This window comes from Psammomys obesus, unplaced genomic scaffold, assembly GCF_907164565.1.
Source record: "Psammomys obesus unplaced genomic scaffold, mPsaObe1.curated_primary_1811, whole genome shotgun sequence".
Lineage (NCBI taxonomy): Eukaryota > Metazoa > Chordata > Mammalia > Rodentia > Muridae > Psammomys > Psammomys obesus.
In genome coordinates, this window is record NW_026596069.1 from 26300797 (window position 1) to 26326510 (window position 25714).

General features: G+C 47.8%; 2 protein-coding genes across 16 annotated transcripts in view; one reads left to right on the top strand and one right to left on the bottom strand.

Annotated features, from left to right (window-relative positions):
* Positions 1–18270, top strand: part of Baz2a (bromodomain adjacent to zinc finger domain 2A) — a 38111-nt gene extending 19841 nt beyond the window's left edge. For 7 of the 9 annotated variants that reach the window (XM_055625784.1, XM_055625785.1, XM_055625789.1 and 4 more), the window contains 26 exons: positions 351–536; positions 1222–1440; positions 2387–2737; positions 3561–3621; positions 4634–4742; positions 5097–5198; positions 5329–5539; positions 7146–7246; positions 7550–7615; positions 8032–8259; positions 8376–8630; positions 9640–9854; positions 10144–10218; positions 10395–10575; positions 10672–10731; positions 10815–10959; positions 11852–12480; positions 12606–12828; positions 12940–13095; positions 13174–13325; positions 13823–14112; positions 14197–14329; positions 14429–14575; positions 14956–15182; positions 15263–15406; positions 15494–18270. In XM_055625784.1, coding sequence (XP_055481759.1) covers positions 351–536; positions 1222–1440; positions 2387–2737; positions 3561–3621; positions 4634–4742; positions 5097–5198; positions 5329–5539; positions 7146–7246; positions 7550–7615; positions 8032–8259; positions 8376–8630; positions 9640–9854; positions 10144–10218; positions 10395–10575; positions 10672–10731; positions 10815–10959; positions 11852–12480; positions 12606–12828; positions 12940–13095; positions 13174–13325; positions 13823–14112; positions 14197–14329; positions 14429–14575; positions 14956–15182; positions 15263–15406; positions 15494–15659 — 4832 coding nt within the window. In that variant the 3' untranslated portion in view covers positions 15660–18270. The remainder of the gene's footprint in view (positions 1–350; positions 537–1221; positions 1441–2386; positions 2738–3560; positions 3622–4633; positions 4743–5096; positions 5199–5328; positions 5540–7145; positions 7247–7549; positions 7616–8031; positions 8260–8375; positions 8631–9639; positions 9855–10143; positions 10219–10394; positions 10576–10671; positions 10732–10814; positions 10960–11851; positions 12481–12605; positions 12829–12939; positions 13096–13173; positions 13326–13822; positions 14113–14196; positions 14330–14428; positions 14576–14955; positions 15183–15262; positions 15407–15493) is intronic. The other 2 variants (XM_055625783.1, XM_055625792.1) reach the window with 2 other exon arrangements.
* A 195-nt stretch (positions 18271–18465) lies between these two features.
* Rbms2 (RNA binding motif single stranded interacting protein 2) overlaps positions 18466–25714 on the bottom strand; it is a 57040-nt gene continuing 49791 nt past the window's right edge. For 4 of the 7 annotated variants that reach the window (XM_055625799.1, XM_055625800.1, XM_055625798.1 and 1 more), the window contains 5 exons: positions 24239–24313; positions 23602–23712; positions 22977–23057; positions 22570–22654; positions 18466–22156 (listed from right to left, as the gene is read on the bottom strand). In XM_055625799.1, the coding sequence (XP_055481774.1) occupies positions 22574–22654; positions 22977–23057; positions 23602–23712; positions 24239–24313 (348 nt within the window). In that variant the 3' untranslated portion in view covers positions 18466–22156; positions 22570–22573. Of the gene's footprint in view, positions 22157–22257; positions 22457–22569; positions 22655–22976; positions 23058–23601; positions 23713–24238; positions 24314–25714 lie in introns of those variants that run through there. The other 3 variants (XM_055625795.1, XM_055625796.1, XM_055625797.1) reach the window with 3 other exon arrangements.

Sequence of the window (25714 nt, forward strand, 5' to 3'; positions counted from 1 at the left end):
TTTATTGATACTGGGTTTCTCTGTGTAGCCCTGGCTATCCTGGACTCACTCTGTAGAACAGGCTGGCCTCGAACTCACAGAGATCCACCTGCCCCTACCTGGGATTAAAGGCTTGCACCACCATGTCCACCTGAACATTTTTTTAAAGCAAAGTTAGAGTTTACTAAGAGAATGTTTTAACATGGATTTGAGTACCAGTGTGGCTGGGGAAGGGTGCATTTTGGAACAGAACTATTTATACCCTTGGGTGTGTGGACTTTCTGTAAGAGTTGCACACCTATGATAGCCACCTAGTAGAGCTAAATTGAAGGCATCAGTTTTCACTTTGGGTCTCTCCTGGGACTGCCTAGAACTCAAGATCTGTGGCTACAATGGTTCTGTCTCGTCTGTGGAGTCTTTACACCAAGAGGTCTCTGTGCTGGTCCCTGATCCCACAGTGAGCTGTCTAGATGATCCGTCACATCTTCCTGATCAACTGGAAGACACTCCAATCCTCAGCGAAGACTCCCTTGAGCCCTTTGACTCTCTGGCAGCAGGTGGGCTTGGCAGGGCGTGCCACCTGGAGACATTAGAGCACCAGGGAAAATTTTAGGGCCTCTGGGGTGTTGGGGCTTGTAGGCAAACCTTTAGTAAACCATGATCTATACTGCTGGGTGGGCCAACTTTACTCAGATGCATTGGTTCAGTTCCCAGGCTCTTTCTGTCTTCCAGTTGGCCGAGAGCCCTTGGCTGCAATAATTCACTGGATAGGCTGTAACTACCACACAGTTGGGCTGTTTGGATTCTAAGTAGCTAGAAAGAAAACATTTGCCAATTAAATATAAAAACAAGGCCTGTCTTATAATAAATGCTAGATTTCTGCAAGGATCTGTGGGTAGATATATAGTCAGTATCTTTGCCTTCATTTTCAGTCTCCTGACTTTGCTCTTGCAGAGGGCTATGTATTTCCTGTTTTGATATTAATGTATAGCATGCTAGGGTGGCTAAGGAAGGAGGGTTGTGACTTTGACACCATTGTGAACTACATAGTGAGTTTCAAGTTAGTCTAAGCTAGAGGTGATGCCCTTTCTTGTGTCCTTCCTCTTCCCTAATTCATCACATTAGAAACTAGAATTGGATTATTGGGAGTTGGGGAGGGCTGGTATTTCTTAAATCTTGCTATCTAATTTTTTTCTTAATATTCTGCTTTGCTTTCCCCCAACCCCCACCTCTCCTAAACAGAACCAGTGAGTGGAGGACTTTATGGTATAGATGACACGGAGCTGATGGGTGCAGAAGACAAGCTGCCTCTTGAAGACAACCCTGTAATCTCTGCCCTTGATTGCCCTTCTCTCAATAATGCTACTGCCTTCAGCCTCCTGGCAGACGACAGTCAAACATCAGCCTCTATCTTTGTCAGCCCAACCTCCCCACCTGTCTTAGGGGAGTCTGTCTTGCAAGGTAAGTGGAGAGAGGTACGACATGAGAGAATGGGTTAAGCCCTTAATATGGGAAGTGTGTAACAGTATCTCGCTGACAGATGATGTCCAGTGAAAATAAAGAAGACATCAGCTGCTGGATGTGGTGGCACACGCCCGTAATCCCAACACTTGGGGAGGCAAAGGCAGGTGGATCTCTGTGAGTTGGAGGCCAGTGTGATTTACAAAGCAAGTCCAGGATAGCCACGGCTACACAGAGAAACCTTGTCTCAAAAACAAAACAAAAAAAAGCAGACAACGGCCATTATACTTTGACCTGTGCCCTTAGTGGAGAGTTTGAAAGACTTGGAAATTGTCAAGGAAAAGAAGGGCAGAGGCTTTTCTGCTTCAGGAAAAGCTATTTCTCTATGTGATGAGGATAGCACCAGCTTTACCCTTTAACTTCAAAAGTGTTTGGGGTAGGAAAAGAGCCAGTGCTTCTTTTTTAAAACTTAATTTTACATGTACTAGTGTTCCTCTGAGCTTATACACATACACACACACGAGATATCTATTCTATTATATAGATATCTCGTGTGTGTATCTATCTATCTATATCGTGTGTGTGTGTGTGTGTGTGTGTGTGTGTGTGTGCGTGTGCGTGTGCGTGCGTGCGTGCGTGCGTGCGTGCGCGGTGCCCTTGAAGACCAGAAGAGGGTGTCAGACCTGCTGGGATGGGCTTTAGAGAAGGTTGTGAGTCAGGTGTCTTGTGGCTGCTGGAAATACACAGTGGTCCCCTGGAAGAGCAGTTGCTACTTTTAACCACTGAGCCATCCCTCCAGCACCCTAGAACTACTTTTTTGTTTTGTTTTGTTTTGTTTCCACTAAACGATCTTAAAATAACCATGTTTACCATAGTGTGGGTTTGATTGGATAAATTCATTTACTGATACTGTTTTCTCTTACTTATACCATCCTTTGAATTTTAGATAATAGCTTTGACTCTGAACAGGAAGAAATGGAGACTCAGTCTTCAGACTTCCCTCCTCCCCTGACTGAGCCAGCCCCTGACCAACCACCTACTGTTGAGCTACGTCCCTCAGTCTCTCCGGCAGCCTCTCCAGCTGCATGTGCCTCTCCTGCTGCCTCGCCTGCCCTCCCAGCCAGCTCCTTGGAAGCCTCTGTGACAGCTCCAGTGACTTCTCAAGCTTTCCCTGTACCTTGCCCAGCAGCTGCTGTCCAGACAGTCTCCCCAGCAGATGACAATGTCAGCACTGTCCCTGAAACTTCTGCTGATCAGGAAGAGATCACTGGAGAAACTGCCACCGTTTCTGGTGGTGGTGAGTGTCTAGTCCAGACTCAGTGCCTTTTCTTATGAATGTGAATGCTCTGTTTTCATGCACACAAGCAGAGGAAATCACATTCTATTATAAATGGTTGTGAGCCACCATGCAATTTCTGGGACTTGAACTCAGGACCTCTAGAAGAGCAGCCAGTGCTCTTCTGAGTCATCTCTAGCACCCCACCACCACCTTTTTTTTTGGGGGGGGGGTGAATTCAAGACAAGATTTCTCCTGGAACTCACTCTGTAGACCAGGCCTTGAACTGAGGCTTAGCCTGCCTCTGTCCTCCAAGTGTCAGCCTGATTCTGTTCATTTTCTTTTCTTTTTTAAGAGATTTTTTAAGATTGATTTGTTTATTATGTATGCAGTGTTCTGCCCGCATATACACCTTTATGCCAGAAGAGGGCACCAGATCTCATTATAGATGGTTATGAGCCACCAGGTGGTTGCTGGAAATTGAACTCAGGACCTCTGGAAGAGCAACGCATGCTCTTAACCTCTGAGCCATCTCTCCTGCCCCAGATTCTGTTCTTAACTGCCTGGGTGCTACAGAAGTTTATTTCATAAATTTCATCTCCCTTTCTCTACTAACCTGTTATTTACTTTGTTTTATCTATCTATCTGTCTGTCTGTTTGTCTATTTATTTATTTGTCTTGCCATGTAGCCTTGGCTGACCTAGAACTCACTGTGTAGCCCGAGCTGGCCTCCAATTCACATAGACATGCCTGCCTCTGCCTCCAAGTGCTCTGCCACCATGCTCAGCTCTGTCCAATAGTTTGCTTGACTTCTTATCTTGATGTCTGTGATCTTATTCTCAAGGTGATGTACTGAAGAGACGCATTGCTACCCCAGAAGAAGTTCGTCTTCCTCTCCAACATGGGTAAATGCTCTAGATTGCCACATGTGTTGACCTAAACAAGCTTAGGAATGACTAGGAAGAAAAGAGCTCCTCTCTTCATCTTGGTGAGAGAGGATTGTGCTAGACAGGAATAGATTACAAGGCAGCAAGGAGGCCGTGGAATCCCTGTGTTAGTGTCACAAGCTGTTGTGAGGCCACCTGTTGTAGTGCCGGGATCTAAGCTTAGGTCCTCTGAACAGCAGCAAGTGCTCTTCACTCCTGGGCTATCACTCCAGACCAGTGTCCTCTTTCTTAGGATCTATCTTCTCCCGCATTTTTTGTTCATCTGCTGGTTACTTGGTTTTTGATTAAGCATCCTTTTTCAGACTAAGGCTCAAGTATTCATAGCAGCTAGATAGAACTGTTTTCATAGAGAGGGGCCTCTCCTACCAGTGAATTGGATGGTTGTGTGGCACTGATTTCTGTTTTAATGCTCTCTGGAGAGTTAAGCCCTCGAACTTTACTTAATGACCTGTTGACAAAGGCCTTGTGGAAATAACTCTCTTCTTAGATTTTCACCACAACCACTCTAGACTACTTACTGTCACCGTTAGTACTACTGCAGTATTAAGGACAAAGATACGGCTGAGTTTATAATTTTCTGCTCAGCATAGTCACTAACTAAAATTTACCTAGTTATTCGTACAGTCAGCCTTCAGTTCACTCTTCAGCTTTGTGATGACCTGAGCCAGACAGTTAGGAGTTTTTAGCTGCTCATTTCAGTAGCTTAATAAAAAGGAGGGGTGGGGATCTTTGAACACATTTGCCATTCACTCTATTGTTTTCTTTTCCTGAAATACTTGGTTTGGCTCAAGTGTTTTGAGCCCAGGCTCATGTGCTGTGCTATTTGTGTGTGCAGGATTGTCTGTGGGACTGTTTGCATGCAGGCGAGGGGACAGATGTAGGGGGATCTGCTCAGTAGGCTTGGGTCCTGGGTGGCATGGGAGTGGGTAGGGTGTGACCTGGTGGTAGGGCCCATGTGCTTCTCTGGCAGGTGGCGGAGAGAAGTGCGCATAAAGAAGGGGAGCCATCGGTGGCAGGGGGAGACTTGGTATTATGGCCCCTGTGGGAAGAGAATGAAGCAATTTCCAGAAGTTATCAAGGTAACAGCATTTGTAGCTTTTTATTGTTGTTGTTTTATTTGTTTATTTGTTTGAGACAGGGTTTCTCTGTGTAGCCCTGGCTGTTCTGTACTCTCTTTATGTAGAGCGGGCTGGACTTAAACTCATAAACTCACAGAGATCTTCCTGCCTCTGCCTCCCTGAGCGCTGGGATTCCAGGTGATCACCGTTGCACTCAGCTCCCATTTGTGGGTTTTTTAAAAGGACTTTTTTTTGGGGGGGGGGGTCCCAGAAGAGCAGGCTAGCATTGTCTGCTCTGGAACCTGTTCTGCTTGTGCTGTAGCTAGCCAAGGACATGGTAGGACATGACTTTACTGATGTCACTTTTCCTTTCAGTACCTGAGCCGAAATGTGGTACACAGTGTCCGCCGTGAGCACTTTAGCTTCAGTCCCCGTATGCCTGTTGGAGATTTCTTTGAAGAAAGAGATACACCAGAGGTGCTGGCTTGAGGGTGACATAGTTGGGAACAAGTTATAGCTTCCTTTTGTGGAGTTTGGTGGTTCAGGGGGTCTGGGTTAGTTCAGAGGGCTCAGTAGCCTGCACTGACTGTCTCCCTTATTCCCTTAGGGCTTGCAGTGGGTCCAGTTATCAGCAGAGGAGATTCCATCCAGAATTGAAGCAATTACTGGCAAACGAGGTCGACCTCGAAACAACGAGAAGGCCAAAAACAAGGAGGCTCCCAAAGTGAAGCGGGGCCGAGGCCGGCCTCCTAAGGTCAAAGTGCCTGAGCTATTGAATGCTACAGACAGCCGGCTTCCAAGAAAACTGGAGACCCAAGGTACAGTGTTGTCTGTAGCTCAGGCATTCCACTCCCTCCAGGAGGCATCTGAAGCATTGCTGATGCCTGGATTTCACAGGAAGGGCTGACATCTGGACAGCTGGACCAAAGTCTGTTCTTGCCCCTTGGAAAGCATGACAGGATCCCAGCACTACTACATTTCCCCCCAGGCAATTTCTTCCTTTGACTTGTGTTTACTAGTAAAGCAGTGGGCTGTCCTTAAATACAGTAGTAGCCAAGGAAAAGAAAGCTGCCGTGCTTTTTCCTGTCTTTCAGCTCCTTGCTTATACTAACTTTCTTCACACCCGAATCCAAAAGATAATTGGCACACTGTTTTAAGTGGGATAGGTAATGGGGGGAAATGTCTAATTTTTAAAGTAAGCATTATTTTAAAATGCTTATTATAGTCCTTAACAGTGTGTAGAATATGAAATAGTCCTGTTAGTTTCGTTCGGAGTTCTAGCTTTGCTCTCTGGCTGTATCTTTTTTCTCCATTCCGGGAATAGTCCTAGGACTTTGCACTCGTCTAGCAAGTACTCTATCAAAGTTAAACACTCAACCTCAGTATTTTTCATTTTTCAAAAGGTTTGTTTTATATGTGTAAATGTTTTGCACATAGGCACTACTACTGTGCCTGGTGCCTGTGAAAGCCATAAGAGGGTGTCAGATGCCGTAGAAGTACAGTGGTAGATGGTTGTGAGCCGCCATGTGTTTTGAGACAGGGATTCTCTGTCGCCCTGGCTATCCTGGAACTCACTCTTTAGACCAGGCTGGCCTCAAACTTCAGAGATCCACCTGCCTTTGCTTCCCAAGTACTGGGATTAAAGGCACACACACGACCACCTGGCTTAATAAAAGCTTTAAGTGATTTATTTGTCCACAATATAGTTACTGAAATGTGTGGTGATATTTCTGTCTGTATCTGTACCTAAAAGAAAAAGTACTGTTAGGTCAAAATACCAGTTAGAAGTGAGTCATTTGCAGGTTTATACTTTGATTCAGGTCTTTTGAGTAGGGCGAGCAGTGGAGACTGAGCATGAAAACTGCTGTAAAAGTGTTGAGCTGGGTCTCTGGAAACGTCCATCATCTGTCTTTTTTTTCTTGGTGCGCACAAGGTTGTCAGTGTTACACAACAGTGCTCTCTTTCTGTGAGAGTTTAGAGTCCTGTTTCCTTTCTCAGCTCTCTTTGCACTAAAATCAGGCTGTGCACTTCAGTCTGTGCATTGCTACTCTTGCTGCACAGCCTGGGAAAGATGCAGATTATAAGCCACTCTGCACTTGCAGCACCTTTTCCACCAGTTGGACCATTTCCAAAGCTGTTCAGTTGGAGCTAATCTGTGGTTTCTGGACTGGTGATGCTGTTTCAGCATTGTGTACAACTCCTGAGCAGATGCCTCTCTCACTCCTATATCTCTTGAATGTTTTACCATGTCTATTAAAAAAACAAGCCCAAAAGCCTCCACAAAACCAAAACAACAACAAAGCTTGTTGTTGATGGAGCTGCATGAGCAGCCAGCTTAGTAGTGGGCAGGAGCTGCCTGCCCTGCGTGCCAAGCATGTCTTTCTACCTCTCGTTTTTCAGTTTCTTTCCTTCCTTCCTTCACAGAAACACTGAATGAGGAGGAGAAAGCAAAGATGAGTAAAAGCAAAAAGAAGATGAGGCAGAAGATTCAGCGGGGAGAGGGTCAGACCTCTGTCCAAGGGCAGGTGAGTGACACCAGTGGGCTAACATTCTACAACCTGCTTTCTATTTTCTTATACTTATATTCCCCACTTTCAGTATAGCACAGCACACATTCGTTAGATGGAACTTCTTGGGCTTGATTTAGAAAAGTGAGATTGTTCAAGAAAAATACGGGCACCTCTAGGGTGAGAGAATTGATCCATTGCCAACTCCTCCTCATCCCATCTCACCTCTCCTTTCCAGCACCCTTTTCTGTTTTTGAATCCTAGCCCAAGCAGAGATGCTTTCAGAGTTTGAGGAGAAATGACTTCCCTTATGGTTTACAGGCCAGAAGCAAGAGGAAGCAAGACAGCAAGACCTTAAAGCTGAGGGACACTAAGAAGAAAGTCAAGGTTTGTGTACAGATGCATGTCCCAAGTTCAATTCCTTTCTCCAGGATGCATTGTGCATTGTAGACAAGCACCCTACACCACAGTTAACTTCCACCTTCCAAGTCTGAACAGATTTTCCAAACACTCTTCAGTGTTATAGTATAATTACATTTTGGACTCTTGAGTTTGGGAGAAACTAGGATCAGGCATGGCTAGACAGGTATCTTTTTGTTTTGTTATATGTCTGTGTGAGAGTGTTGGATCCTCTGGAACTGGAGTTACAGACAGACAGTTGTAAGCTACCATGTGAGTGCTGGGATTTGAACCTTGGTCCTGTGGAAGAGCAGTTAGTACTCTTAAGCCGCTGAACTATCTCTCCAGCCCCCGGGCAGGTATCTTTATGCCCCTTACTTGTTCCTTTCTCCCTGGGTGGGTAGGTAGAAAAGATGAAGACAAAGCCGGAAAAACTCAAGGAAAAAGTGAAGAGGGAAAAGAAAGAAAAGGTAAAAGTGAAGGGAAAGGAAGAGGCAGGCAGAGCCAAACCAGCCTGTAAAGCAGATAAGACCCTTGTCACACAAAGGCGTCTGGAGGAACGGCAGAGGCAGCAGGTTATCCTGGAGGAGATGAAGAAGCCCACAGAGGATATGTGTCTGACTGACCATCAGGTATTAAGGGTCATGGAAAGGCCTGAGGACATTTGTATTACCAGAAGGACCTGAATATCCAGATGCTGCCTCCTGGTCAGTCTTAACAGGAAACCCACTTCCTTTTCTCTCTCTAGCCCCTGCCTGACTTCACACGCATCCCTGGTTTGGCACTATCCAGTCGGGCTTTCTCAGATTGCTTGACCGTCATGGAGTTCCTGCATAGTTTCGGCAAAGTGCTCGGCTTTGACCTTACCAAAGACGTTCCTAGTCTGGGCGTCCTTCAGGAGGGACTCTTGTGTCAAGGGGACAGCTTAGGCAAAGTGCAAGACCTGCTGGTGCAGCTGCTGAAGGCTGCCCTCCGTGACCCCGGGCTGCCCTCCTACTGCCAGGTGAGCTTGCCTATGCCCCAACAAGAACCCAGAGAGTAAGGGACTCTAATTGCTTCTTGCTTGTAATTTCATACTTTCTTTTTTTTTTGCAGTTCTTTTTCATTTTATCCTTTTCTTACTGCAGTTTTTCTTTTTAGCCTTTCACGTTTTTCCAGTAACTTTTTCCCTTAACTTTTTATTTTATGTGTAGAGGTGTTTTACCTGCCTGTTTGTGTACATGTGTGCCTGGTACCACAAGCACCAGAAAAAGATTGTTGGAGCCCTTGGAATTGCAGTTACAGACAGTTGTGAGCTGCTATGTGAGTGCTAGAATTGAATCTTGTGGAAGAGCAGCCTGTGTGCCTAATGCTGAGCCATCTCTTTAGTCCCATGTTCTGCCAACTTTCATTCTCTCTCTCTCTCTCTCTCTCTCTCTCTCTTTCTCCACAAAAAAATTTTTAGCTGGGTATAGTGGCACATGCCTTTGATCTCAGCACCTGGGAGGTAGAGGCAGGTAGACCTCTTAGAGCCTGTTTTGCGTAGCAAGTTCCAGGCCAGCCAGGGCTACATAATGAGACCCTGTCAACATAAAAAAGAAAGAAAAAGTTAAAAAAAAAAAATTAAGTTTTATTTTTATTTTATTTGGGTGCATGAATATATATATTCATGGGTTGGATTCCTTGTAGCTGGATTGTAGATGGTTGTGAACTGCCATATAGGTATTGAGAAACAAACCTGTGTCCTTTCAAGAGCAATAACCATCTTTCCAATCCTAAATTGTTTAAAATTGTGTGTATGTGTTCAGAGGACAACTTGTGGGGAGTCAGTTCTTCCACTGAGAGGGTTCTGAGAATTAAACTCATTTTAATTGGATTTAGTGCAAATGGCATTACCTTCTGAGCCATCTTGCTAGCCTCATCCATTTTTTTCTTAAGAATTTTATCTTAACCCTGTAGTTCTCTTCCAGGTTTACCCAACTAGAGTTGTTTATGTTGCTCTTCTCATTCCCATTATGTTTTCTTCCAAACAGTCACTAAAGATCTTGGGTGAGAAGGTGTCTGAGATCCCATTGACTAGAGACAATGTGTCTGAGATATTACGCTGCTTCCTCATGGCATATAGAGTGGAGCCATCCTTCTGTGACAGTCTGCGCACCCAGCCTTTTCAGGCCCAACCACCTCAGCAGAAGGCTGCTGTTCTAGCCTTCCTTGTGCATGAGCTCAACGGCTCCACCATTATCATCAAGTGAGGGCTTGGGTGGGAATCATTAATCCTGTGCTGTGCGTACGAGTGTGGTTGGGGAGGGGCTTAGATCTCCATAAGTCTCGTGGTGATATATGTGTGTCACTCTTCTCTGAAGATGCTGGAGTGACTTGGCATAAACTCTCTTTGCCTTCCCAAGAAGATTGTAAGCCTTTCTTTGTCATTCATCCAGTTTGGGGACTAGACTGAAATCCCTGTAGCCCCTTGTAATACTTAATTTTTCTTTTCTTTTTGCTGCCACTTTCTCTAAAAAACCTGTGTTCCCCTGCAGTGAGATTGACAAGACTCTGGAGAATATGTCTAGCTACAGGAAAAACAAATGGATTGTTGAAGGTCGACTTCGGAGGTAGGGATGGGACAGAGTCAGTCTCAAAGAAGGCGAAGCATAGCCATGCTGTTGCCTGGTATGGTGCCCTTCTTTGGTTGGCACCTAGTGAGGGCTCCAAAAAAAATGTACATTTCAGGTGTTTCTTTTTTGGCATCATATTCTTCACCAGTTTCCCTTAATCACTATTTCTTAAGACTGAAAACTGCTCTGGCCAAGCGAACTGGGCGTCCTATGGCTGTGATGGAGGGGCCAGAAGATGGCCTGGGACGTAGGCGTAGTTCTCGAATCATGGAGGAAACCAGTGGCATAGAAGAGGAAGACGAGGAGGAAACTATGGTAGCTGTCCATAGCCGAAGGGGTCGAAGGGATGGAGAGGTACAGACCCAAGGCAAAGAAAAGCACGTGTTAGAAAGTACTCGTTTTTGGATCTGGTTGGTCCCCTTTTCTCAGTGTCTGTTTGTTTCTGTCCAGGTTGATGCTACAGCGTCTAGCATTCCAGAGCTCGAGCGCCACATAGAAAAGCTCAGTAAGGTACTGTGTTTTCAGTCTCGTGGACATTTATCATGTCCGGATAGAAATGTTTTCTCATTCATCTTTTTCCAATTCCCACCCAGCGTCAGCTCTTCTTTAGGAAAAAGCTGCTTCAGTCTTCCCAGATGCTTCGGGCAGTCTCCTTGGGCCAGGACCGCTACAAACGCCATTACTGGGTATTGCCATGTCTGGCTGGTATCTTTGTGGAAGGATCAGAGGGATGCATAGGTAGGTGGATCTGTGGAAGCTTGAAGTCAAACAAAAGTAAACATTTCTTTCTTGTGCCTAGTGCTCTTGCTTTAACCTTACAATGCAGTGGAGTTTGTGAGTATAGGATCCAGAGTAAAATTGTTTGCCTGCTTGTGCTCACATACCAGCTGCATGCTTCTGTTTATTTGTAAGCTGTGGCCATGTGGATAGTAAGCGTACTTCATGGACAACTGAGAATTGGGGCTGGAGAGAGGGCACAATGGTTAAGAGCATGTACTGCTCTTCTAGAGGCCTAAGTTGGGTTCCCATGTCACATGTCTCACAGACTCCTCCTCCCTGTAACTTGAAGGGATCCAGTGCCTGTGGCTTCTACAGGCACACACATACACATAATTAATTTTTTTCAAAGGCTACTAAAACTTAAAATGGCTTGATAACTCTCTAGTGCTTACCAGAGCTTGGGTGTAGCTCAGTGGCTGGTGTTAGCACATCATTCTGGGGTTGATCCCAAACACAAAAAAATGAGACTCACTGTGCATGCTGATAAAGACTGACCTCAGTGCTTGGGAGGCCGAGGCAAGAGGATGTGGAGTTCAAGGCCAGACTGAATTATCCAGCAAGACCCTGTCTCAAGAAGTGCTTAACCTGTAGTTGTTTCTCAGTAAAGTGGTTTAAGATTATGCTGTGGCTAGTCATCATTTAGAGCAAAAGATTCTTACTGGGAGGCACAGGCCAGTTGATGTCTTGAGTTCAAGGCCAGCGTAGTCTACATAGAGAGTTCAGGGCTACATAGAGATACTCTGTTCACTGGCATATAAACTATTAACCAATAGAACTTTTAAAGAGCAAGCATGTTGTTTGTAGATGCCATTACACAGCAGTGTGTCTTAAGCTGTTTGTCTCTTTACAGTTACTGAAGATGGAATAAAGAAAGAAACCGAGTCTTTGATGGAAGCACTCACTTCAACACCCAGCTCTGCCGTCTCTGTAAAGAAGGAGTCAGCTGGCTCCAACACCTCTGCTTCTCCTGCCCGGTCCCGAGGCCGACCTCGAAAGTCTAAGCCCGGGTCTCTGCAGCCTCAGCAGCTCACGCCCACCATTGGGGAGCATGATTCAGAACAAGCAGAGACTCAAGTTCACCCAGGACCTCAGCCCCATCCTCAGCTTCAGGCTTCTACCCAGCTCCACTCGAACAATGGGTTCCTAGAGCCAGAAGGCTCCCCTTTGTCCCTGGGTCAGAGCCAGCATGACCTCAGCCAGTCCGCCTTCCTGTCTTGGCTAAGCCAGACTCAGAGCCACAACTCCCTGCTGAGCAGTTCAGTCCTCACACCCGATAGCAGCCCAGGAAAATTGGACTCCGCTCCATCTCAGTCCCTGGAGGAGCCAGAGCCTGATGAGGCAGAATCCTGCCCTGACCCTCAAGGTCCCTGGTTTAACTTCTCAGCTCAGATCCCCTGCAATGCTGCTCCTACACCTCCCCCTGCAGCTTCTGAGGACCAGCCTCCTCCCTCCCTCCAGCTGCCTGCCTCCTCTAAGTCAGTGAGTAACCAAATCTGTTTGCACTTTATCTTGCCCCAGGCTTCTGTGTCTCACTGTAGCCTGATGTAGGAAATATGTAAACATGGAATATCTTCATTCATTCCTTCATATCTCCTTGTTGACAGATAAATACACCTGGTGCTGCCAGTCTCTGTTCCCCAGTGCAGTTCTCTTCCACCCACTTGCCTGGAGGGGCCTCTAAGAGGCCATCAGGATACTCGGAAGAAATGCCACAAAGTCCCACAGGGCTAGGACAACCAAAGCGTAGAGGGAGACCTCCTAGCAAGTTCTTCAAGCAGGTGGAGCAGCGTTACTTAACCCAGCCGACAGCCCAGCCTATCCCCCCTGGTGAGCAAGCTTGGCTAGGATGGGGTAAACATAGAGGTAATAGCAGTTTGCTTTGTGGGCAGTGTGATTCATGCCTTGTTCCCATCCCTTGTACATACCCTCTCTACACAGAAATGTGCTCGGGCTGGTGGTGGATCCGAGATCCTGAGACACTGGATGTCATGCTCAAGGCACTGCATCCCCGAGGTATTCGGGAAAAGGCACTTCACAAACATCTTAGCAAGCACAAGGACTTCTTGCAGGAAGTTTGCTTACAGCCCTTAGCTGGTAAATAACAGACCTTGACCCTACCTGAGCTGGAGTTTGATGTATGCTATAGTTTGATGGACCACTCTGTCTTCCCAGATCCCATCTTTGAGCCTAGTAAGCTACCTGCCTTGGAAGAAGAAACTATGAGCTGGTCCCCCAAAGAGAAGACTTACGAGACAGACCTGGCTGTGCTTCAGTGGGTAGAGGAGCTAGAACAGCGGGTTGTCCTTTCTGATCTGCAGATTCGGGTACACTGGGATTGGTGTTGGGTAACGAGTTGTTTAAGGGAAGGTTTTGGTTTTGTTGAATTTTTTTGTTTTGATTTATTTGTAGGGGGAGTTGCCTGCATGAATGTTGTATAGCATGTGTGTGCAGTGTACTGAGAGGACAGAAGTACAGGTCCTAAGATCCTCTGGAACTGGAACTTAGGACAGCTGTGAACCACAAGATGTGGATGCTGGGAGTTGAACCTATGTCCCCTTGAGGAACAGCCTGTGCTCTTAGCTGCTGTCCTCTCTCCAGCCGTAGGTTCTGGTTTTTGAGACAAGGGCTCACAAGAAGGCCTGTGACTCAAGGCCTTCTTCCTGTCTCAGCCTTGCAGCTGCTGGGATTGCAGTCATGAGCCACCATACCTGGCTGTGGGGAGGGTGTCAGGAAAGCCCTTGGTTTCTTCTTCCTGAGTGATGTTCCATGACATGAAATGTTTCCCTTTACAATGTGTTTTGCTATTCTTTCCTTCTGGAAGGGTTGGACGTGTCCTAGCCCAGACTCTACCCGAGAGGACTTGACCTACTGTGAGCATCTACCTGACTCTCAGGAGGATCTTCCTTGGAGGGGCCGGGGCAGGGAAGGAGCCGTCCCTCAGCGGCAGAACACCAATCCTCTGGACCTTGCTGTGCTGCGGCTGGCTGTGCTGGAGCAGAATGTGGAGCGGCGTTACTTGCGGGAACCCCTCTGGGCGGCCCATGAGGTGGTGGTGGAGAAGGTCCTGCTGAGCACACCCAATGGTGCCCCTGAAGGCAGCACTGCTGAGATGTGAGTGTCTCCTGCTGCCCAAGGCTTGGCCTGAGAGAGGCAGGACAGTTCTTCCTCATGCCGGGGTCCCCACTCTCCCTGCAGATCCTACGAGATCACCCCTCGTGTGCGTGTCTGGCGGCAGACACTTGAGAGATGCCGCAGTGCAGCCCAGGTGTGCTTGTGCCTGGGCCAGCTGGAAAGGTCCATCGCGTGGGAGAAGTCTGTCAACAAAGTGGTGAGTCTGAGATGCCAGCTAGATGGCTAGCTGGCGAGAGTGGGGTCAGTGATAGGACGGCTGAAGGACTTACGCTGCCTCCTCACAATGTTGGTCCAGACCTGTCTCGTCTGCCGGAAGGGTGACAATGATGAATTTCTCCTGCTCTGTGATGGGTGTGATCGAGGCTGCCACATTTACTGTCATCGGCCCAAGATGGAGGCTGTCCCAGAAGGGGACTGGTTCTGTGCTGTCTGTCTGGCCCAAGTAAGATTTCCCCTGTCTGATCCCCATTCTCAAGAAGGACTCAGAGATTCTCTTTTCCATCCTTTTTTTTTTAACCACTAGTCCCACAGATGTCCCCTACCCCCAAGGCTCTCCCAGGGATGAATGAGCCTCTGACAACATGTTTGGGTTGAGTCTCTGAAAACATCACTTACATTCTTTAGCCCTAGTCTTGTCCTCTTATGAAATAGGAGTAATTACAATTCATGTACTGCGCCTCCCATTGATAATTTGAATGGATTCCCATGCTGGCTTGTGTGTGAGTATTTGAAGCCACAGCCATGTGTGAGCAGGATTCTGGTGAACAGGCGGGCCAGCAACAGCACAGGCCCATACTGCTGCTTACTTGTGCCTGTCCTCAGCAGGTGGAAGAAGAATTCACCCACAGACCTCGTTTCCTAAAACGAGGTCAGAAGCGGAAAAGTGGTTTTCCACTGAACTTCTCAGAGGGTGACAGTCGGAGGCGACGGGTACTGTCAAGGAGCCGAGAGAGCCCAGCAGTGCCTCAGTGCCCACAAGATGGGCCATCTCCCTCCAAGAGACGGAGATTGTCAATGAGAAGCCAGCACAGCGATCTCACATTCTGCGAGTAAGTTAATGAATAGAGATAGCTGCCTATCTCTATGGCAAAGGGGCTGGGAGAGTCAGTGTGTGCTTTCCACACCATAGGGTCATCCTCATGGAGATGGAATCCCATGATGCAGCCTGGCCTTTCCTGGAGCCTGTGAACCCTCGCCTGGTGAGTGGGTACCGGCGTGTCATCAAGAACCCTATGGACTTTTCCACCATGAGAGAGCGGCTGCTCCGGGGAGGGTAAGAAGATGCTCTCTCCTGCTTTTCCATCATCCCTGCCCAGGTAGCTCAGAGCTGATAGCTCACAGCCCTGTCTCCTCTGCCCAGGTACACCAGTTCAGAGGAGTTCGCTGCTGATGCCCTGCTGGTTTTTGACAATTGCCAGACCTTCAACGAGGACGACTCTGAAGTGGGCAAGGCTGGGCATATCATGCGCCGCTTCTTTGAGAGCCGCTGGGAGGAGTTTTATCAGGGAAAGCAGGCCAGTCTGTGAGGCGAGGGAGGTGGGAGTAGCCGTGTGGCATCTTCTCCCACCTTCCAAACAGAGACCTGCCATTCACACCTGCTGATTGGCTGCCCTGGGCGGACACAGGTCAGACAGTGCTGATTCCTGACTCTGCCCTCAGCAGCACCCACATCCTCTTGTCCCTAATCCCTTTTCTCCCTTCCTCCTCTTGCTCCTCAAATAAGAGATGCAGAGATGAGGTCCTTCTGGACGGAAAGCCAAAAAAGAAAGAAATTTCCTGGGTTTTTGTTTTGTTTTGTTTTTGTTTTTGTTTTTTCCCTAATTAAAATGGAGAGGGGTGAAGAAGTCCTCCCCGGTCCCAGCTTCCTCCTTCCCTGTACATGCCCCAGCATCCTGGGGTTATTTAACAATAGCAATAGTTCTAGTGAATGTGTGAAACCAAGAAACACTCTGTACTGTGTGCGGACCCGCAGTGACGGCCAGTAAAGTGGACTTAATTCCCAAGTGTGTCGAGCCGGACACCGGGCCCTGAACATGCTGCTTCCATGTTCAGTCCTTTCCCTGCTCTCGCTTTTTCTCACTTTTTTTTTTTTCTTACTCTTCCCAGTTTTTACAACTTTGTCCCACCCAATAATATAAAACTGTCGTGTACGGGTTCTTCCTTTCCCTTCCCAGCCCCCATCTCCTTCCCCTTATGTGGAAACAAAGTTCAGAGTTCCCTGTCTTTCTGTCCTCATCTTCTGCCAATAGTTAACCCTCTAGGATGCTGGCCCCTCCTCGAGTGCTGAGTTTCTAGCCTTTTCTGAAACTCTGGCTGGGGAGCGGGCAGGTGGGCAGGTGCCCTGGGCCTTCAGGCCTCTTTCCCCTGCTCCCCAAACCTCCCTCTTGGGAACTCCTCAGGGACAACTACTGCTGAGTCTGAGTGCTCCTCCCAGATGGAGGCCAGGTAGCAATTGGCTGGCCTCAGAGAGAGGGGGAGAGAGAGGTGGTTGTGTGTGTGTGTGTGTGTGTGTGTGTGTGTGTGTGTGTGTGTGTGCGCGCGCCCGCGCGCGCCCGCGCACTTGCACACAAATAAGAGCTGTGATCGTAACCCTGTTTAGTGTAATGAGATTCATTCAGTTTCCCCAAATATGTTTTTATTCCCACCTTTCCCATTGTTTCATACCATCACATTTTGTCTTTGGGAAAACATGGGAACTGTTTCTCTGGGGACAAGGCTCATGGTCATTTCTGTTCCAGCCTCTTCAAACTGTGCAATCTTTCCAGCAGGCACTCCCTCTCCTCAGTAGCTTTTTGAGTCTTGAGCTTTCGCTGGGAGAGGAGTAGAACTGGATCTTTCCTAAACCATGAGTATCTAGGTTTAGTTGTGTTTTCCTTCCTCACATATACTGCCTGTCCCCAGGACCCCTTCCCCAGCAGCAGAGACCCTGGAGCACATGATGTGCAAAGGGTCTACCCCTGCCCTGAGTGTGACTAAGCCCAGCTCAAGCCCCCAGCACGTGTGAGGAGAGCTGCTAACTCTGAGCTATAGCCATGGGCCGCCGGTCCCTGCTTTCCTGCTCAGCACAGCCCCTCCCATCAGAAATTACGGGTACTTGCACTGGGGAGGTGGCTGCTAGCTGGCCTAAGCAGAGAGCTGAGGCATCCAAGCAATGTTCTGTGGTGGGCAGAGGGTGCCAGGTGAGGTGCAGCATTCCTTGTACTCCAGCAGTACTGAAGGGGTGGGGCCAGTGCAGGTTCCTGGGCAGTCCCTATTCCTCTCAACTCACCCTCACCCCACTCCCTAACCCCATTGCCTATTTCTAAAGTCGCCTTTTTTGTCGATAAACCTCAAAACTTAATTTTATTTGAGAAATTTTTTTGCTTTTAAATAAGAGGTGGATTGAAGAATATTTGAATTGACTTTATATTATGCATAAATATTTATATTTTATCTAAATAACTGCGCCGTAACAAACTTTGTGTTAGATGTTTGGAACTGTTATAGTTGGGGACAACTTCTTCCCCCGTGGCGAGTTTCCCCCAGCATAAAATGTACTGGAGTCATTCATTATTGGAGGTGAACGGAAGGGAGAGTGGAGCCTTAGCTCTTGGCCTTGTGCTCCTCTCCCAGCCCCACCTCTTCCCCGAGGGACCAGGCACTCTGGGTGGAGGTCCTAGACTTGATGTGAAGAAGTGGGGGCTGAAGGGATTATGGGGTAGGAGAGGGGCCATTTCTCACTTTTCTTTCCTCATCTTCACTGCCCCTCAGCTAGGTGGATTTTCTCTTACTGACAAAGAGTATTTGGTAGGGAAAGCAGGTTAAAAATAAAAGACAACCCACCTTGCCCCTTGTGTTCCCTCCCCTCTGTGGTAACAGCAAGAAACCATCAACACCAACAAGTTTCCATGTTCCTTTACAGCAAAAGGGACTGACTTTTTATATAACCAAATGTGGTGTTTTAGTGACTTTTTGATAATGTACAGTTTTTTGTGAATTTAAATTTATTTCTTTCTATATTTTTAGGACCAATCTCATTTTTAATAAGGTTTAAAAAAAAGTCTAGAGAAAAAAAACCTCGTTTTTGCCATGTGATGTTCCACAGGTGTGGCTGTAGAGAAGTGCTTGTCATTGAATAAACCACATTTGATAGAGACTAAAGAAGACTTGCGTTTTCTCTTCTGAGGTAGTGACTGGGTGTGGGCAGTCAGCTCCCCAGTTGACCTGTGTCCTGTGGGAAGGCAGCCCCATCCTGTTCGGGCGCGGTGGAAAACTCAGTGTACAGGTGTCGCCCATGTGCTGTAACGGCACATCACCAGTGTTCCCTCCATCGTCATGGATAAGATGCTAACACAGGCTTTTGGGTTTCATTTATTTATCTTTTTAAAGAAAAAAGGCTGAAGTTAGCAGAAGTAAAGCTCTTCCAAATCACAGGGAATTTTGGGGACCCAAAGTCAGCCAAGGAGAGCCAGCAGAGCAAGCAAGAGGTAGTGTTGGTACAGACATAGGAGAATATACAACTACAGGTTTCTGGGTACAGGGGGAATATACAAAACCTGTCTTTAAGTATAAATTAACGTGCTCTCCAGTTAAGAAGTAAGACGTGTGCATCCAATAGTTATCACCCGACCCACCCAGTGAGGGGCAGGAACAGAAACATCCCCTTCCAGCCTGTTGAGACTGCAGGCGGCCCTCTCTGCTCTCTGGGGTCTTAAGCTCTGCTGTAAAACTGGTATCTGACCGCACAGCGAAGCCCCTGGCTTGTCATCCAAAGACCCATCTGGGAGGTTCACACTTGCAGGTGAGCAGGGAGCCAACGCCAGAGACGGCAATCCAGAAGAGCAGTTTCCATTTCAAGGAGCTTGCGTTTGGAGACGACAAAAGCACTGAAGGGTGATGCTAAGCAAGGAAGTGTTTGTGCCCTGTTGAACTGTGAGCCTGAGGTAGTTGAATAACGAGGATGAAGAAGCTTGGGGATTTGCCTGGACAGGAAATGCTTACTTAGAACAAGCAGACAAGAGTGGTCATGAGAGTGCTGAGGGTCAAGCTTTTCATCACTGCACATGGAGACCACCTCCAGGGAGGTTCAGAAGGAAAGACACAGACTGGCTGTAGCTGCTTAAGGAAGTAAAGCTGTTGTAGAGCCTGAGTCGACTTCAGGAATCTGAAGCTTGAAGGCACTTTTAGAAGGCAGGCTGCTCAGAAGCGGGCTCACAACAAGCCGCATGTCTTACGGTTACAAGACTCTCCTTGCTCTCTGAACTCAGGTCTGGAAAAGGCTGGGCGAGTCTGGGCCTGACCACCTACTCACTATATTGCTCTTGGCAACAACCAGCCCTTAGCGATGCAGTCCTGACACTTTTTCCGAGGGTGGGGGGCATGCCTACTTGTCTGGGAAGGACAGAAAGCAAGAGCCACAAACTGGTCCTTCCCCCTTGTAGCAAATAATGCTTTGCTACCGTCCCGTCTTTATCATTTTCAAAGCTGCCGTGCTTCACACCTTTGGGCATCTCTTCAAGGCCTTGGGTTGAAAACACTAAAAAAACAACAAAACAAAAAACACATCTATCTCATCATTGTTCCCACATCTGCCAGCACCCTTCTCCAAAAGCCCAGACCGTCTACAGCCTGGGCCAACGAGCCTGGAAGGGACGCTAGTGGCTGGGATGGAGCCTAGTAAAGGATCGCACTTTAAGAGGCATGGACTCTAGTATGTTCTGTCTAACTGGAAACAAAAACACAGTGCTAAAGTATTTTAAGAGTGTTATGGACATCGGTTGAGAGAGATCTGGCCTCTAAGCAAGCAGAATTCAGGAGACACAGGGCATCCTGTTGAGAGCCTAGGGCAGTGTGAAGGGATGGCTTACAACTCTTCCCAGCATCCTAGGAAGCCATTTTGTATGGACCACCCCTCACAGCATACATCCTACTTGTCCCCAGTCACTGCCTCCTGGAGTAGCAAGAGAGGAAAACAGAGTGGATGGAAATCACCAAGCAAAAATTACATAGTGCCATTAACCATTATAAAAACAAAATTAAAGGTTGCCCTCACTTCCCATGCTTCAGACCTGTTCAACCAGAAACACTTGAATCTAACCAGTACACTCACATGAGGGAAACCTCAAAAGGTAATTTCAAAATTTAAAACCATCAGCCATTCAAATTGCTTTAGAACTACAGAGAAAAAAAACATTTTTAAGGCAGCAATGGGTCAGCAGTGACTACAGGACCCTGATTGTCAGCAGGAATGCCCCAGTCTACTGAACAGAGTGATAAATAGAATTCTGGCTTTGCTCTCTGGCACAGAGGGCTGGAGGCCTTTAACTGGATATGAGGGTGGAAGCTCAGTGGGAAAACCAGTGGTTGTGTACTTAATACTCTGTGCTCTCAGCCCCTTATTCCCAGAAAGCACAGCACAGCCAGGCCTGGAGTCCCAGTCTGCAGTGTGCATAGCTGCTGAGCCAGTCTCTCACCCCATGCCTACCCTGCCTCTCCCCCGGACACGTTTCTCTCTCTCATTACTGTCTAGTGGAGATGTGAAGGGGATGTGTCACATTGTGGGGAAGGCCTTGTAGGGGGTGGGGACACTTAAAGACAGGCACTTTTAAAGGTCCCTCCTGACCTTGTAAGGAGCTGGGTATATTATTGCCTTTTTCTAGTCTAGCACCCCGTTGTCCTTCCACAAGAAGGAAAATGATTTCTGGTGTTCTGGTTCCCTGGGGAAGGGGTCCAAACACACCAGGGCTGGGCAGGGTAGTCTGCTCCTGAGCCAGGTCCTTCCTCAAGCACACAGAGCAGTTCTCACTTTCATCCCTTCAAACTGCACTTGGCACGTGCATACAACCAAGGGTGAGCCCCGCTAAGATGGCTCCTGCTGAATTAAGTGATTCAGCAAGGTACAGCATGAGTACAGCAGCGTGCAGCTTGGGGGAGATACTGTGACACCCAGGCAGAAAAGATCCTCTGGGAGGCAGAATGGTGAGAATTCAAAAGTCAGCTGCCACCGCTGGTCAGTTCCATGAACTTTACAGGCTCCGTGTCCAGGGCTGGGCTGGGGATTTCTCCTACTCCAAAAGGCAGGGAAATACTTTTATCTTAAGGCTTCTATTCTGAACCAGATAACTCTGCAGGGCGTGAGATGGAAGGGGGGGGGGTGCGGGGGGGCTGAGGTTCTGTCAGGTATTCAGGGCCATCCTTGGTCTGCAACAAGTATTTGCCCAGCGCACGTGACCAGTCTTCAGGCATGGTGATCAAGGATGATAGACAGCAGCAGAGATGGCAAAACCACCTCTAGGTAAAGTGAAGGGCAGAACGTCCTCAGCAGGGGCAGGAGCTGGGTGAGACCTGGGTCAGAACGAAGACCCTCCAGGGGGCAGAGCAGGCGTTCCCAGAGTGCTGGAGCTGGACGGCAAGGTACAGTGTGAGTACAATGGCACTTGCCACCACTTGCTTGAAGGGTGGCTTCCAAAGGCTGCACGGTTGTCACAGGTCTGCTTCCTGAAGTCAAAGTCTTGTCTCCTAGGAGACGAGTGCCCTCCTAGAAGGGCAGTGGAAAAGCCACCTCCGTTGTCTTCATTTCTCTACCTGGGCGTTGCTCTCTTTCCCCCAGTTCCATATGGAATTTGAATCAAATTTAAAAGTTAAAAACTGTAAAAAGGCAAGGTAGGCAGGTTCAGCTAAACGGAGAAGAGAAAAAAGCCACCTGGACAAGAAGTTTAAAACTATAGCCAGGCATAGTGGGGCGGCCAGGAGACAGAGAGGATCTCTGTGAGTTCAAGGCTGACCTGGTCTATGTTCCCAGCCCACATGTGAGATCTTCCCTGCCTTAAAGGGTAGGAGGTGCAAAATGTGAGCTGAGAACTTTGCAAAACAAAAATTTTAAGCCTGCATATTTAAACACATACCGACACATATCAAAAATAGTCCATAACTAAATTCAGCAATCAGGGCTCCTTCATCAATTTTCCAGCACTGATATTTTGTTCTTCAGCAATCCCAACATATCCAACCTTTTCATGAAGATGAGAAGCAGCTCAGTCAGGATCTTTGGGGTAGAAGAAAGGTCAATGCAATTAAATACAAAGCAAGAAACTTTCTTTCTTTTTTTTTTTTTTTTTTTTTTTTTGCATAAGAACAGTCTTTTTGATCTTGAATATAGCACATACAAAAAGCAACATGGTTTCAGCGATGGGAAAATAGCCCAAGAAGGAGTGCAGGCTTTTCCCTGGCCCGGGCCTATGAGGGAATGATGGCCACATGTTAGTGCTCAACACTGTCTGCAGATGGGCTTGTAACTTGAACTTTCTGGAGTGTGGGAGCATCTCCAAAGACGGGGGCAAGAATCCTAAAGGAGGCATGAGCTGGAGAGGGTCTGGAGGGCACGGCAACCTGTCTGCTACAGAACAAACGGCCGGCAGCTATCGCCCAGGTCAGGGTCCGTCCTTACAGCATTCTTACCTCATTACTTGCTGAACTGGAAAGGAAAGAGCCCGTGCTCTGAGGGGGCCTCCACTGCCACTTGGTTCTGCTGACCACTGCTCTCCTGTATCACAGCCAAGGAAGGTGACTGAAGCATTCCTTCGGTCACCTCCCACAAGCCCACTGCCTAAACGCAAGTGTGCACACAGCATCCAGGCTGCTGGAAAGAGGGCATGAAGTGGTCCAGCCACCTTGGAAAATACTGAAGCAAGTGCTCATTTTCAGAGCATTGAAGCAACTGGCGTTAGCAACCCGCTCTAAACTGAAGTGATCAGGCTAACCCCAGTGAAAGCCCTTCTCGCCCCACCAGCGAGGAAGAGTCAGCAGTGCTGTGAGAGAGTTGCTCAGGACAAATCTGCCTCACTGCAAAGAAATAATGTTCCTACCTCAACAGAAACACTGGAAGAAGGCACGCTGGGGTACTGGGAGACGTAAGCTCCTTGCATAGCGGCAGCTGCTGGCATGAACTGGAACGAAAAGGTGTTTCTCGGCTAGTTTAAAGCACGTGGGAGCTTTGGGAAGCACCTGCGCTGGTGTGAGTGCTGCTTCGATGTGTTCCTGGGCAGCCAAGGGCACCGGCCAGACACCGGGCAGCTTCACTTCCTCTCCTCTTACCGCCTTCCTCCACACCCTCGCTTCACCTCCCTGCTGATTGGCAGCCAGGTCTAAAGGAAACCTGAGCTTCATCTCTTTCCTGTTATGGTAGTCTATTAGTTCCAGGGAATATGCATGATGCCTAAGCGAATACGCAAATTTTTAGGACCCATTAGTTCTGTGACTGCAAGGCAGGTAAAAGGTAGGCAGGGGGCAGAATGGCTTACAGATTACAGACTCTTGTTTATCAATGACCTTGAACTTTTGACTTTCTTCCTGCCTTCTGGCAATTATTCCTGGTTCTGAGTTCGCTCTCACTCTCCCTGCAACACTTCCATCCTGCATAACTACTTGTGCCTAGGAACACTGCACAGGCAGTTCTTACTCGGCAGGAGTGGGTAAGAGACAGTCCTTTACCGTGCCCAGGCTGTTGAGTGACAGGTGGCCCAGTTGCTGGGTAAGATGTCCCATCATGGAGGCAGGCTGCAGAGAGAGGGGGTGCTCCATCCCTGGGGTCAGAACTGAGCCCTAGAGGAGGCAATGAAAGAAATGGTTAGGCAGCACGCGCTCATGCTGCAAACAGGGCCACCAACAGTTTGTTTACTTTTGTTTTCGTTTTTTGACAGTTACTCTTTGGAATTCTGGCTGTCCTAGAACTCTCTTTGTAGACCAGGCTGGCCTTGAATTCATAGAGATCCACCTGCCCCTGCCTCCCAAGTGCTGGGATTAAAGGCTTGTGCCACTGCACCCAAAGGTTTATTTGCTTTGTAAGGATACTTTATTAGCTGCACTCAGGTGGGAAGCAAACTGCACAGGAACTGGAGTACTGTCTGCTGACACTTTCAATCCTGAGACCGACTCTGGGCAGTAATCCAGCTCTACCATAGGAACAGCACCCTGACCTCCAGTCTGCAGGTGTCAGAACGAGGGCTCACTGTTGGTCTGCACAATGCTCTGAGCCAGAACTCACGCCCACATGCCCTGCTATCCAAGCCCTTTGCATTTCTTTGCATCAGATGGTCTCTTTTGCTCCTGCCCACTTGTGAACACTCACTGAAGGCAGGAGGTGCGGCTGGTGCTGCATCCAAGATGGGTTAGGTACTTGTAGAGGGGAGGTCTGAGTCGTTCTCTGACACAAGCAAAACAAAGAAGACGTTAACTGCCTAGGCTCAGGGACTGTTCAGCAAAGCCCCCCACAAGCCGACATGTCCCTTCACAACACAAGCTGTTAGACAGGAGGTGGACGCCTTTAACACTAGCACTCGGGAGGCAGAGGCCAGTCTGGTCTACAGAGGGAGTTCCAGAACAACCAGAGAAACACAGAAAAACGTTGTCTCAAAAACAAAACAAAACAAAACAGCTGTTTTTTGCTGGACATGGAAAACAGAGGCAGCTGAGTTTCTCTGAGTATAAGGCCAGCCTGGTCTTCATGGAGAGTTCCAGACGAGCCAGTGCTACACAGTGAGACCCTGTCTCAACAACTTCAAAAATTAAAAAGAACAAGTCAGATAACCTAGTTAAAAATAAGCAAAGGGGCTGATGAAGTAACTAAGCAGGTAGCATCTGCTACCAAATCTGATGACCTGAATTCTTGATGACCAGAACCCACTGGGCAGACAAAGAGAACCTTCAGCCTACATACATACAGAGGGAAAAGGAGAGAGAAAGACAGATAGACTGAATAAATGTGATTTTAAAAGAAGATAATGTAGCTGGGTGTGGTAGCACACACCTCTAATCCCAGCACTCAAAGAGCCAGAGGCAGGAGGATTGCTGTGAGTTCGAGGCCAGCCTAGTCTACAAAAGTGAGTCCAGGACAACCAGGGCTACACAGAGAAACCCCCCTGTCTTGGGGGAGAAAAAGTGTGTGTGGGGGGGGGGAGAGAGAGAGACAAAGAGAGAGAGAGAGGATGATGATGATATTGGGGGCAGGAGATGGCTCAGCAGTTAAGACCTCGTTATGCTCCCAGAGAACTCTGCTTTGGTTCCCAGCACCTGCACAGTAAGCTCAAAGGCATCAGTTCTAGGGGCTCCAACACCTTCTGACCTCAGGCACAAAGCACACACTTAGTGCACATGGATATACGCAAGCGAAACACTCAGACACAGCCAGGCGTGGGGGCGCACGCCTTTAGTCCCAGCACTTAGGGAGGCAGAGGCAGGTGGAGCACTGTGAGTTTGAGGCCAGTCTGATCTACAGAATGAGTTTCGGGACAGCCAGGGCTGCACAGAGAAACCTTGTCTCAAAAAAAAAAACAAAAAACAAACAACAACAAACTAATCATATACATAAAGTAAAAGATGTTGTGAGAATAACATAAAATATGTTAAATATGGTTATATCTTTATAAAAAAGATTACTCCCAAAGCCCCTTTCATATGTATTTACTCACATGAAAGTGAAATGCAGTAGAAGTGAACATGACTTTGTTTGGGGTTTTGAAAAGAGGCTGACTTTTATTTATTTGTTTGTTTGTTTGTTTTTAAACAGAGTCTCTCTTATGTAGACCAGGCTGGCCTCATACTCACA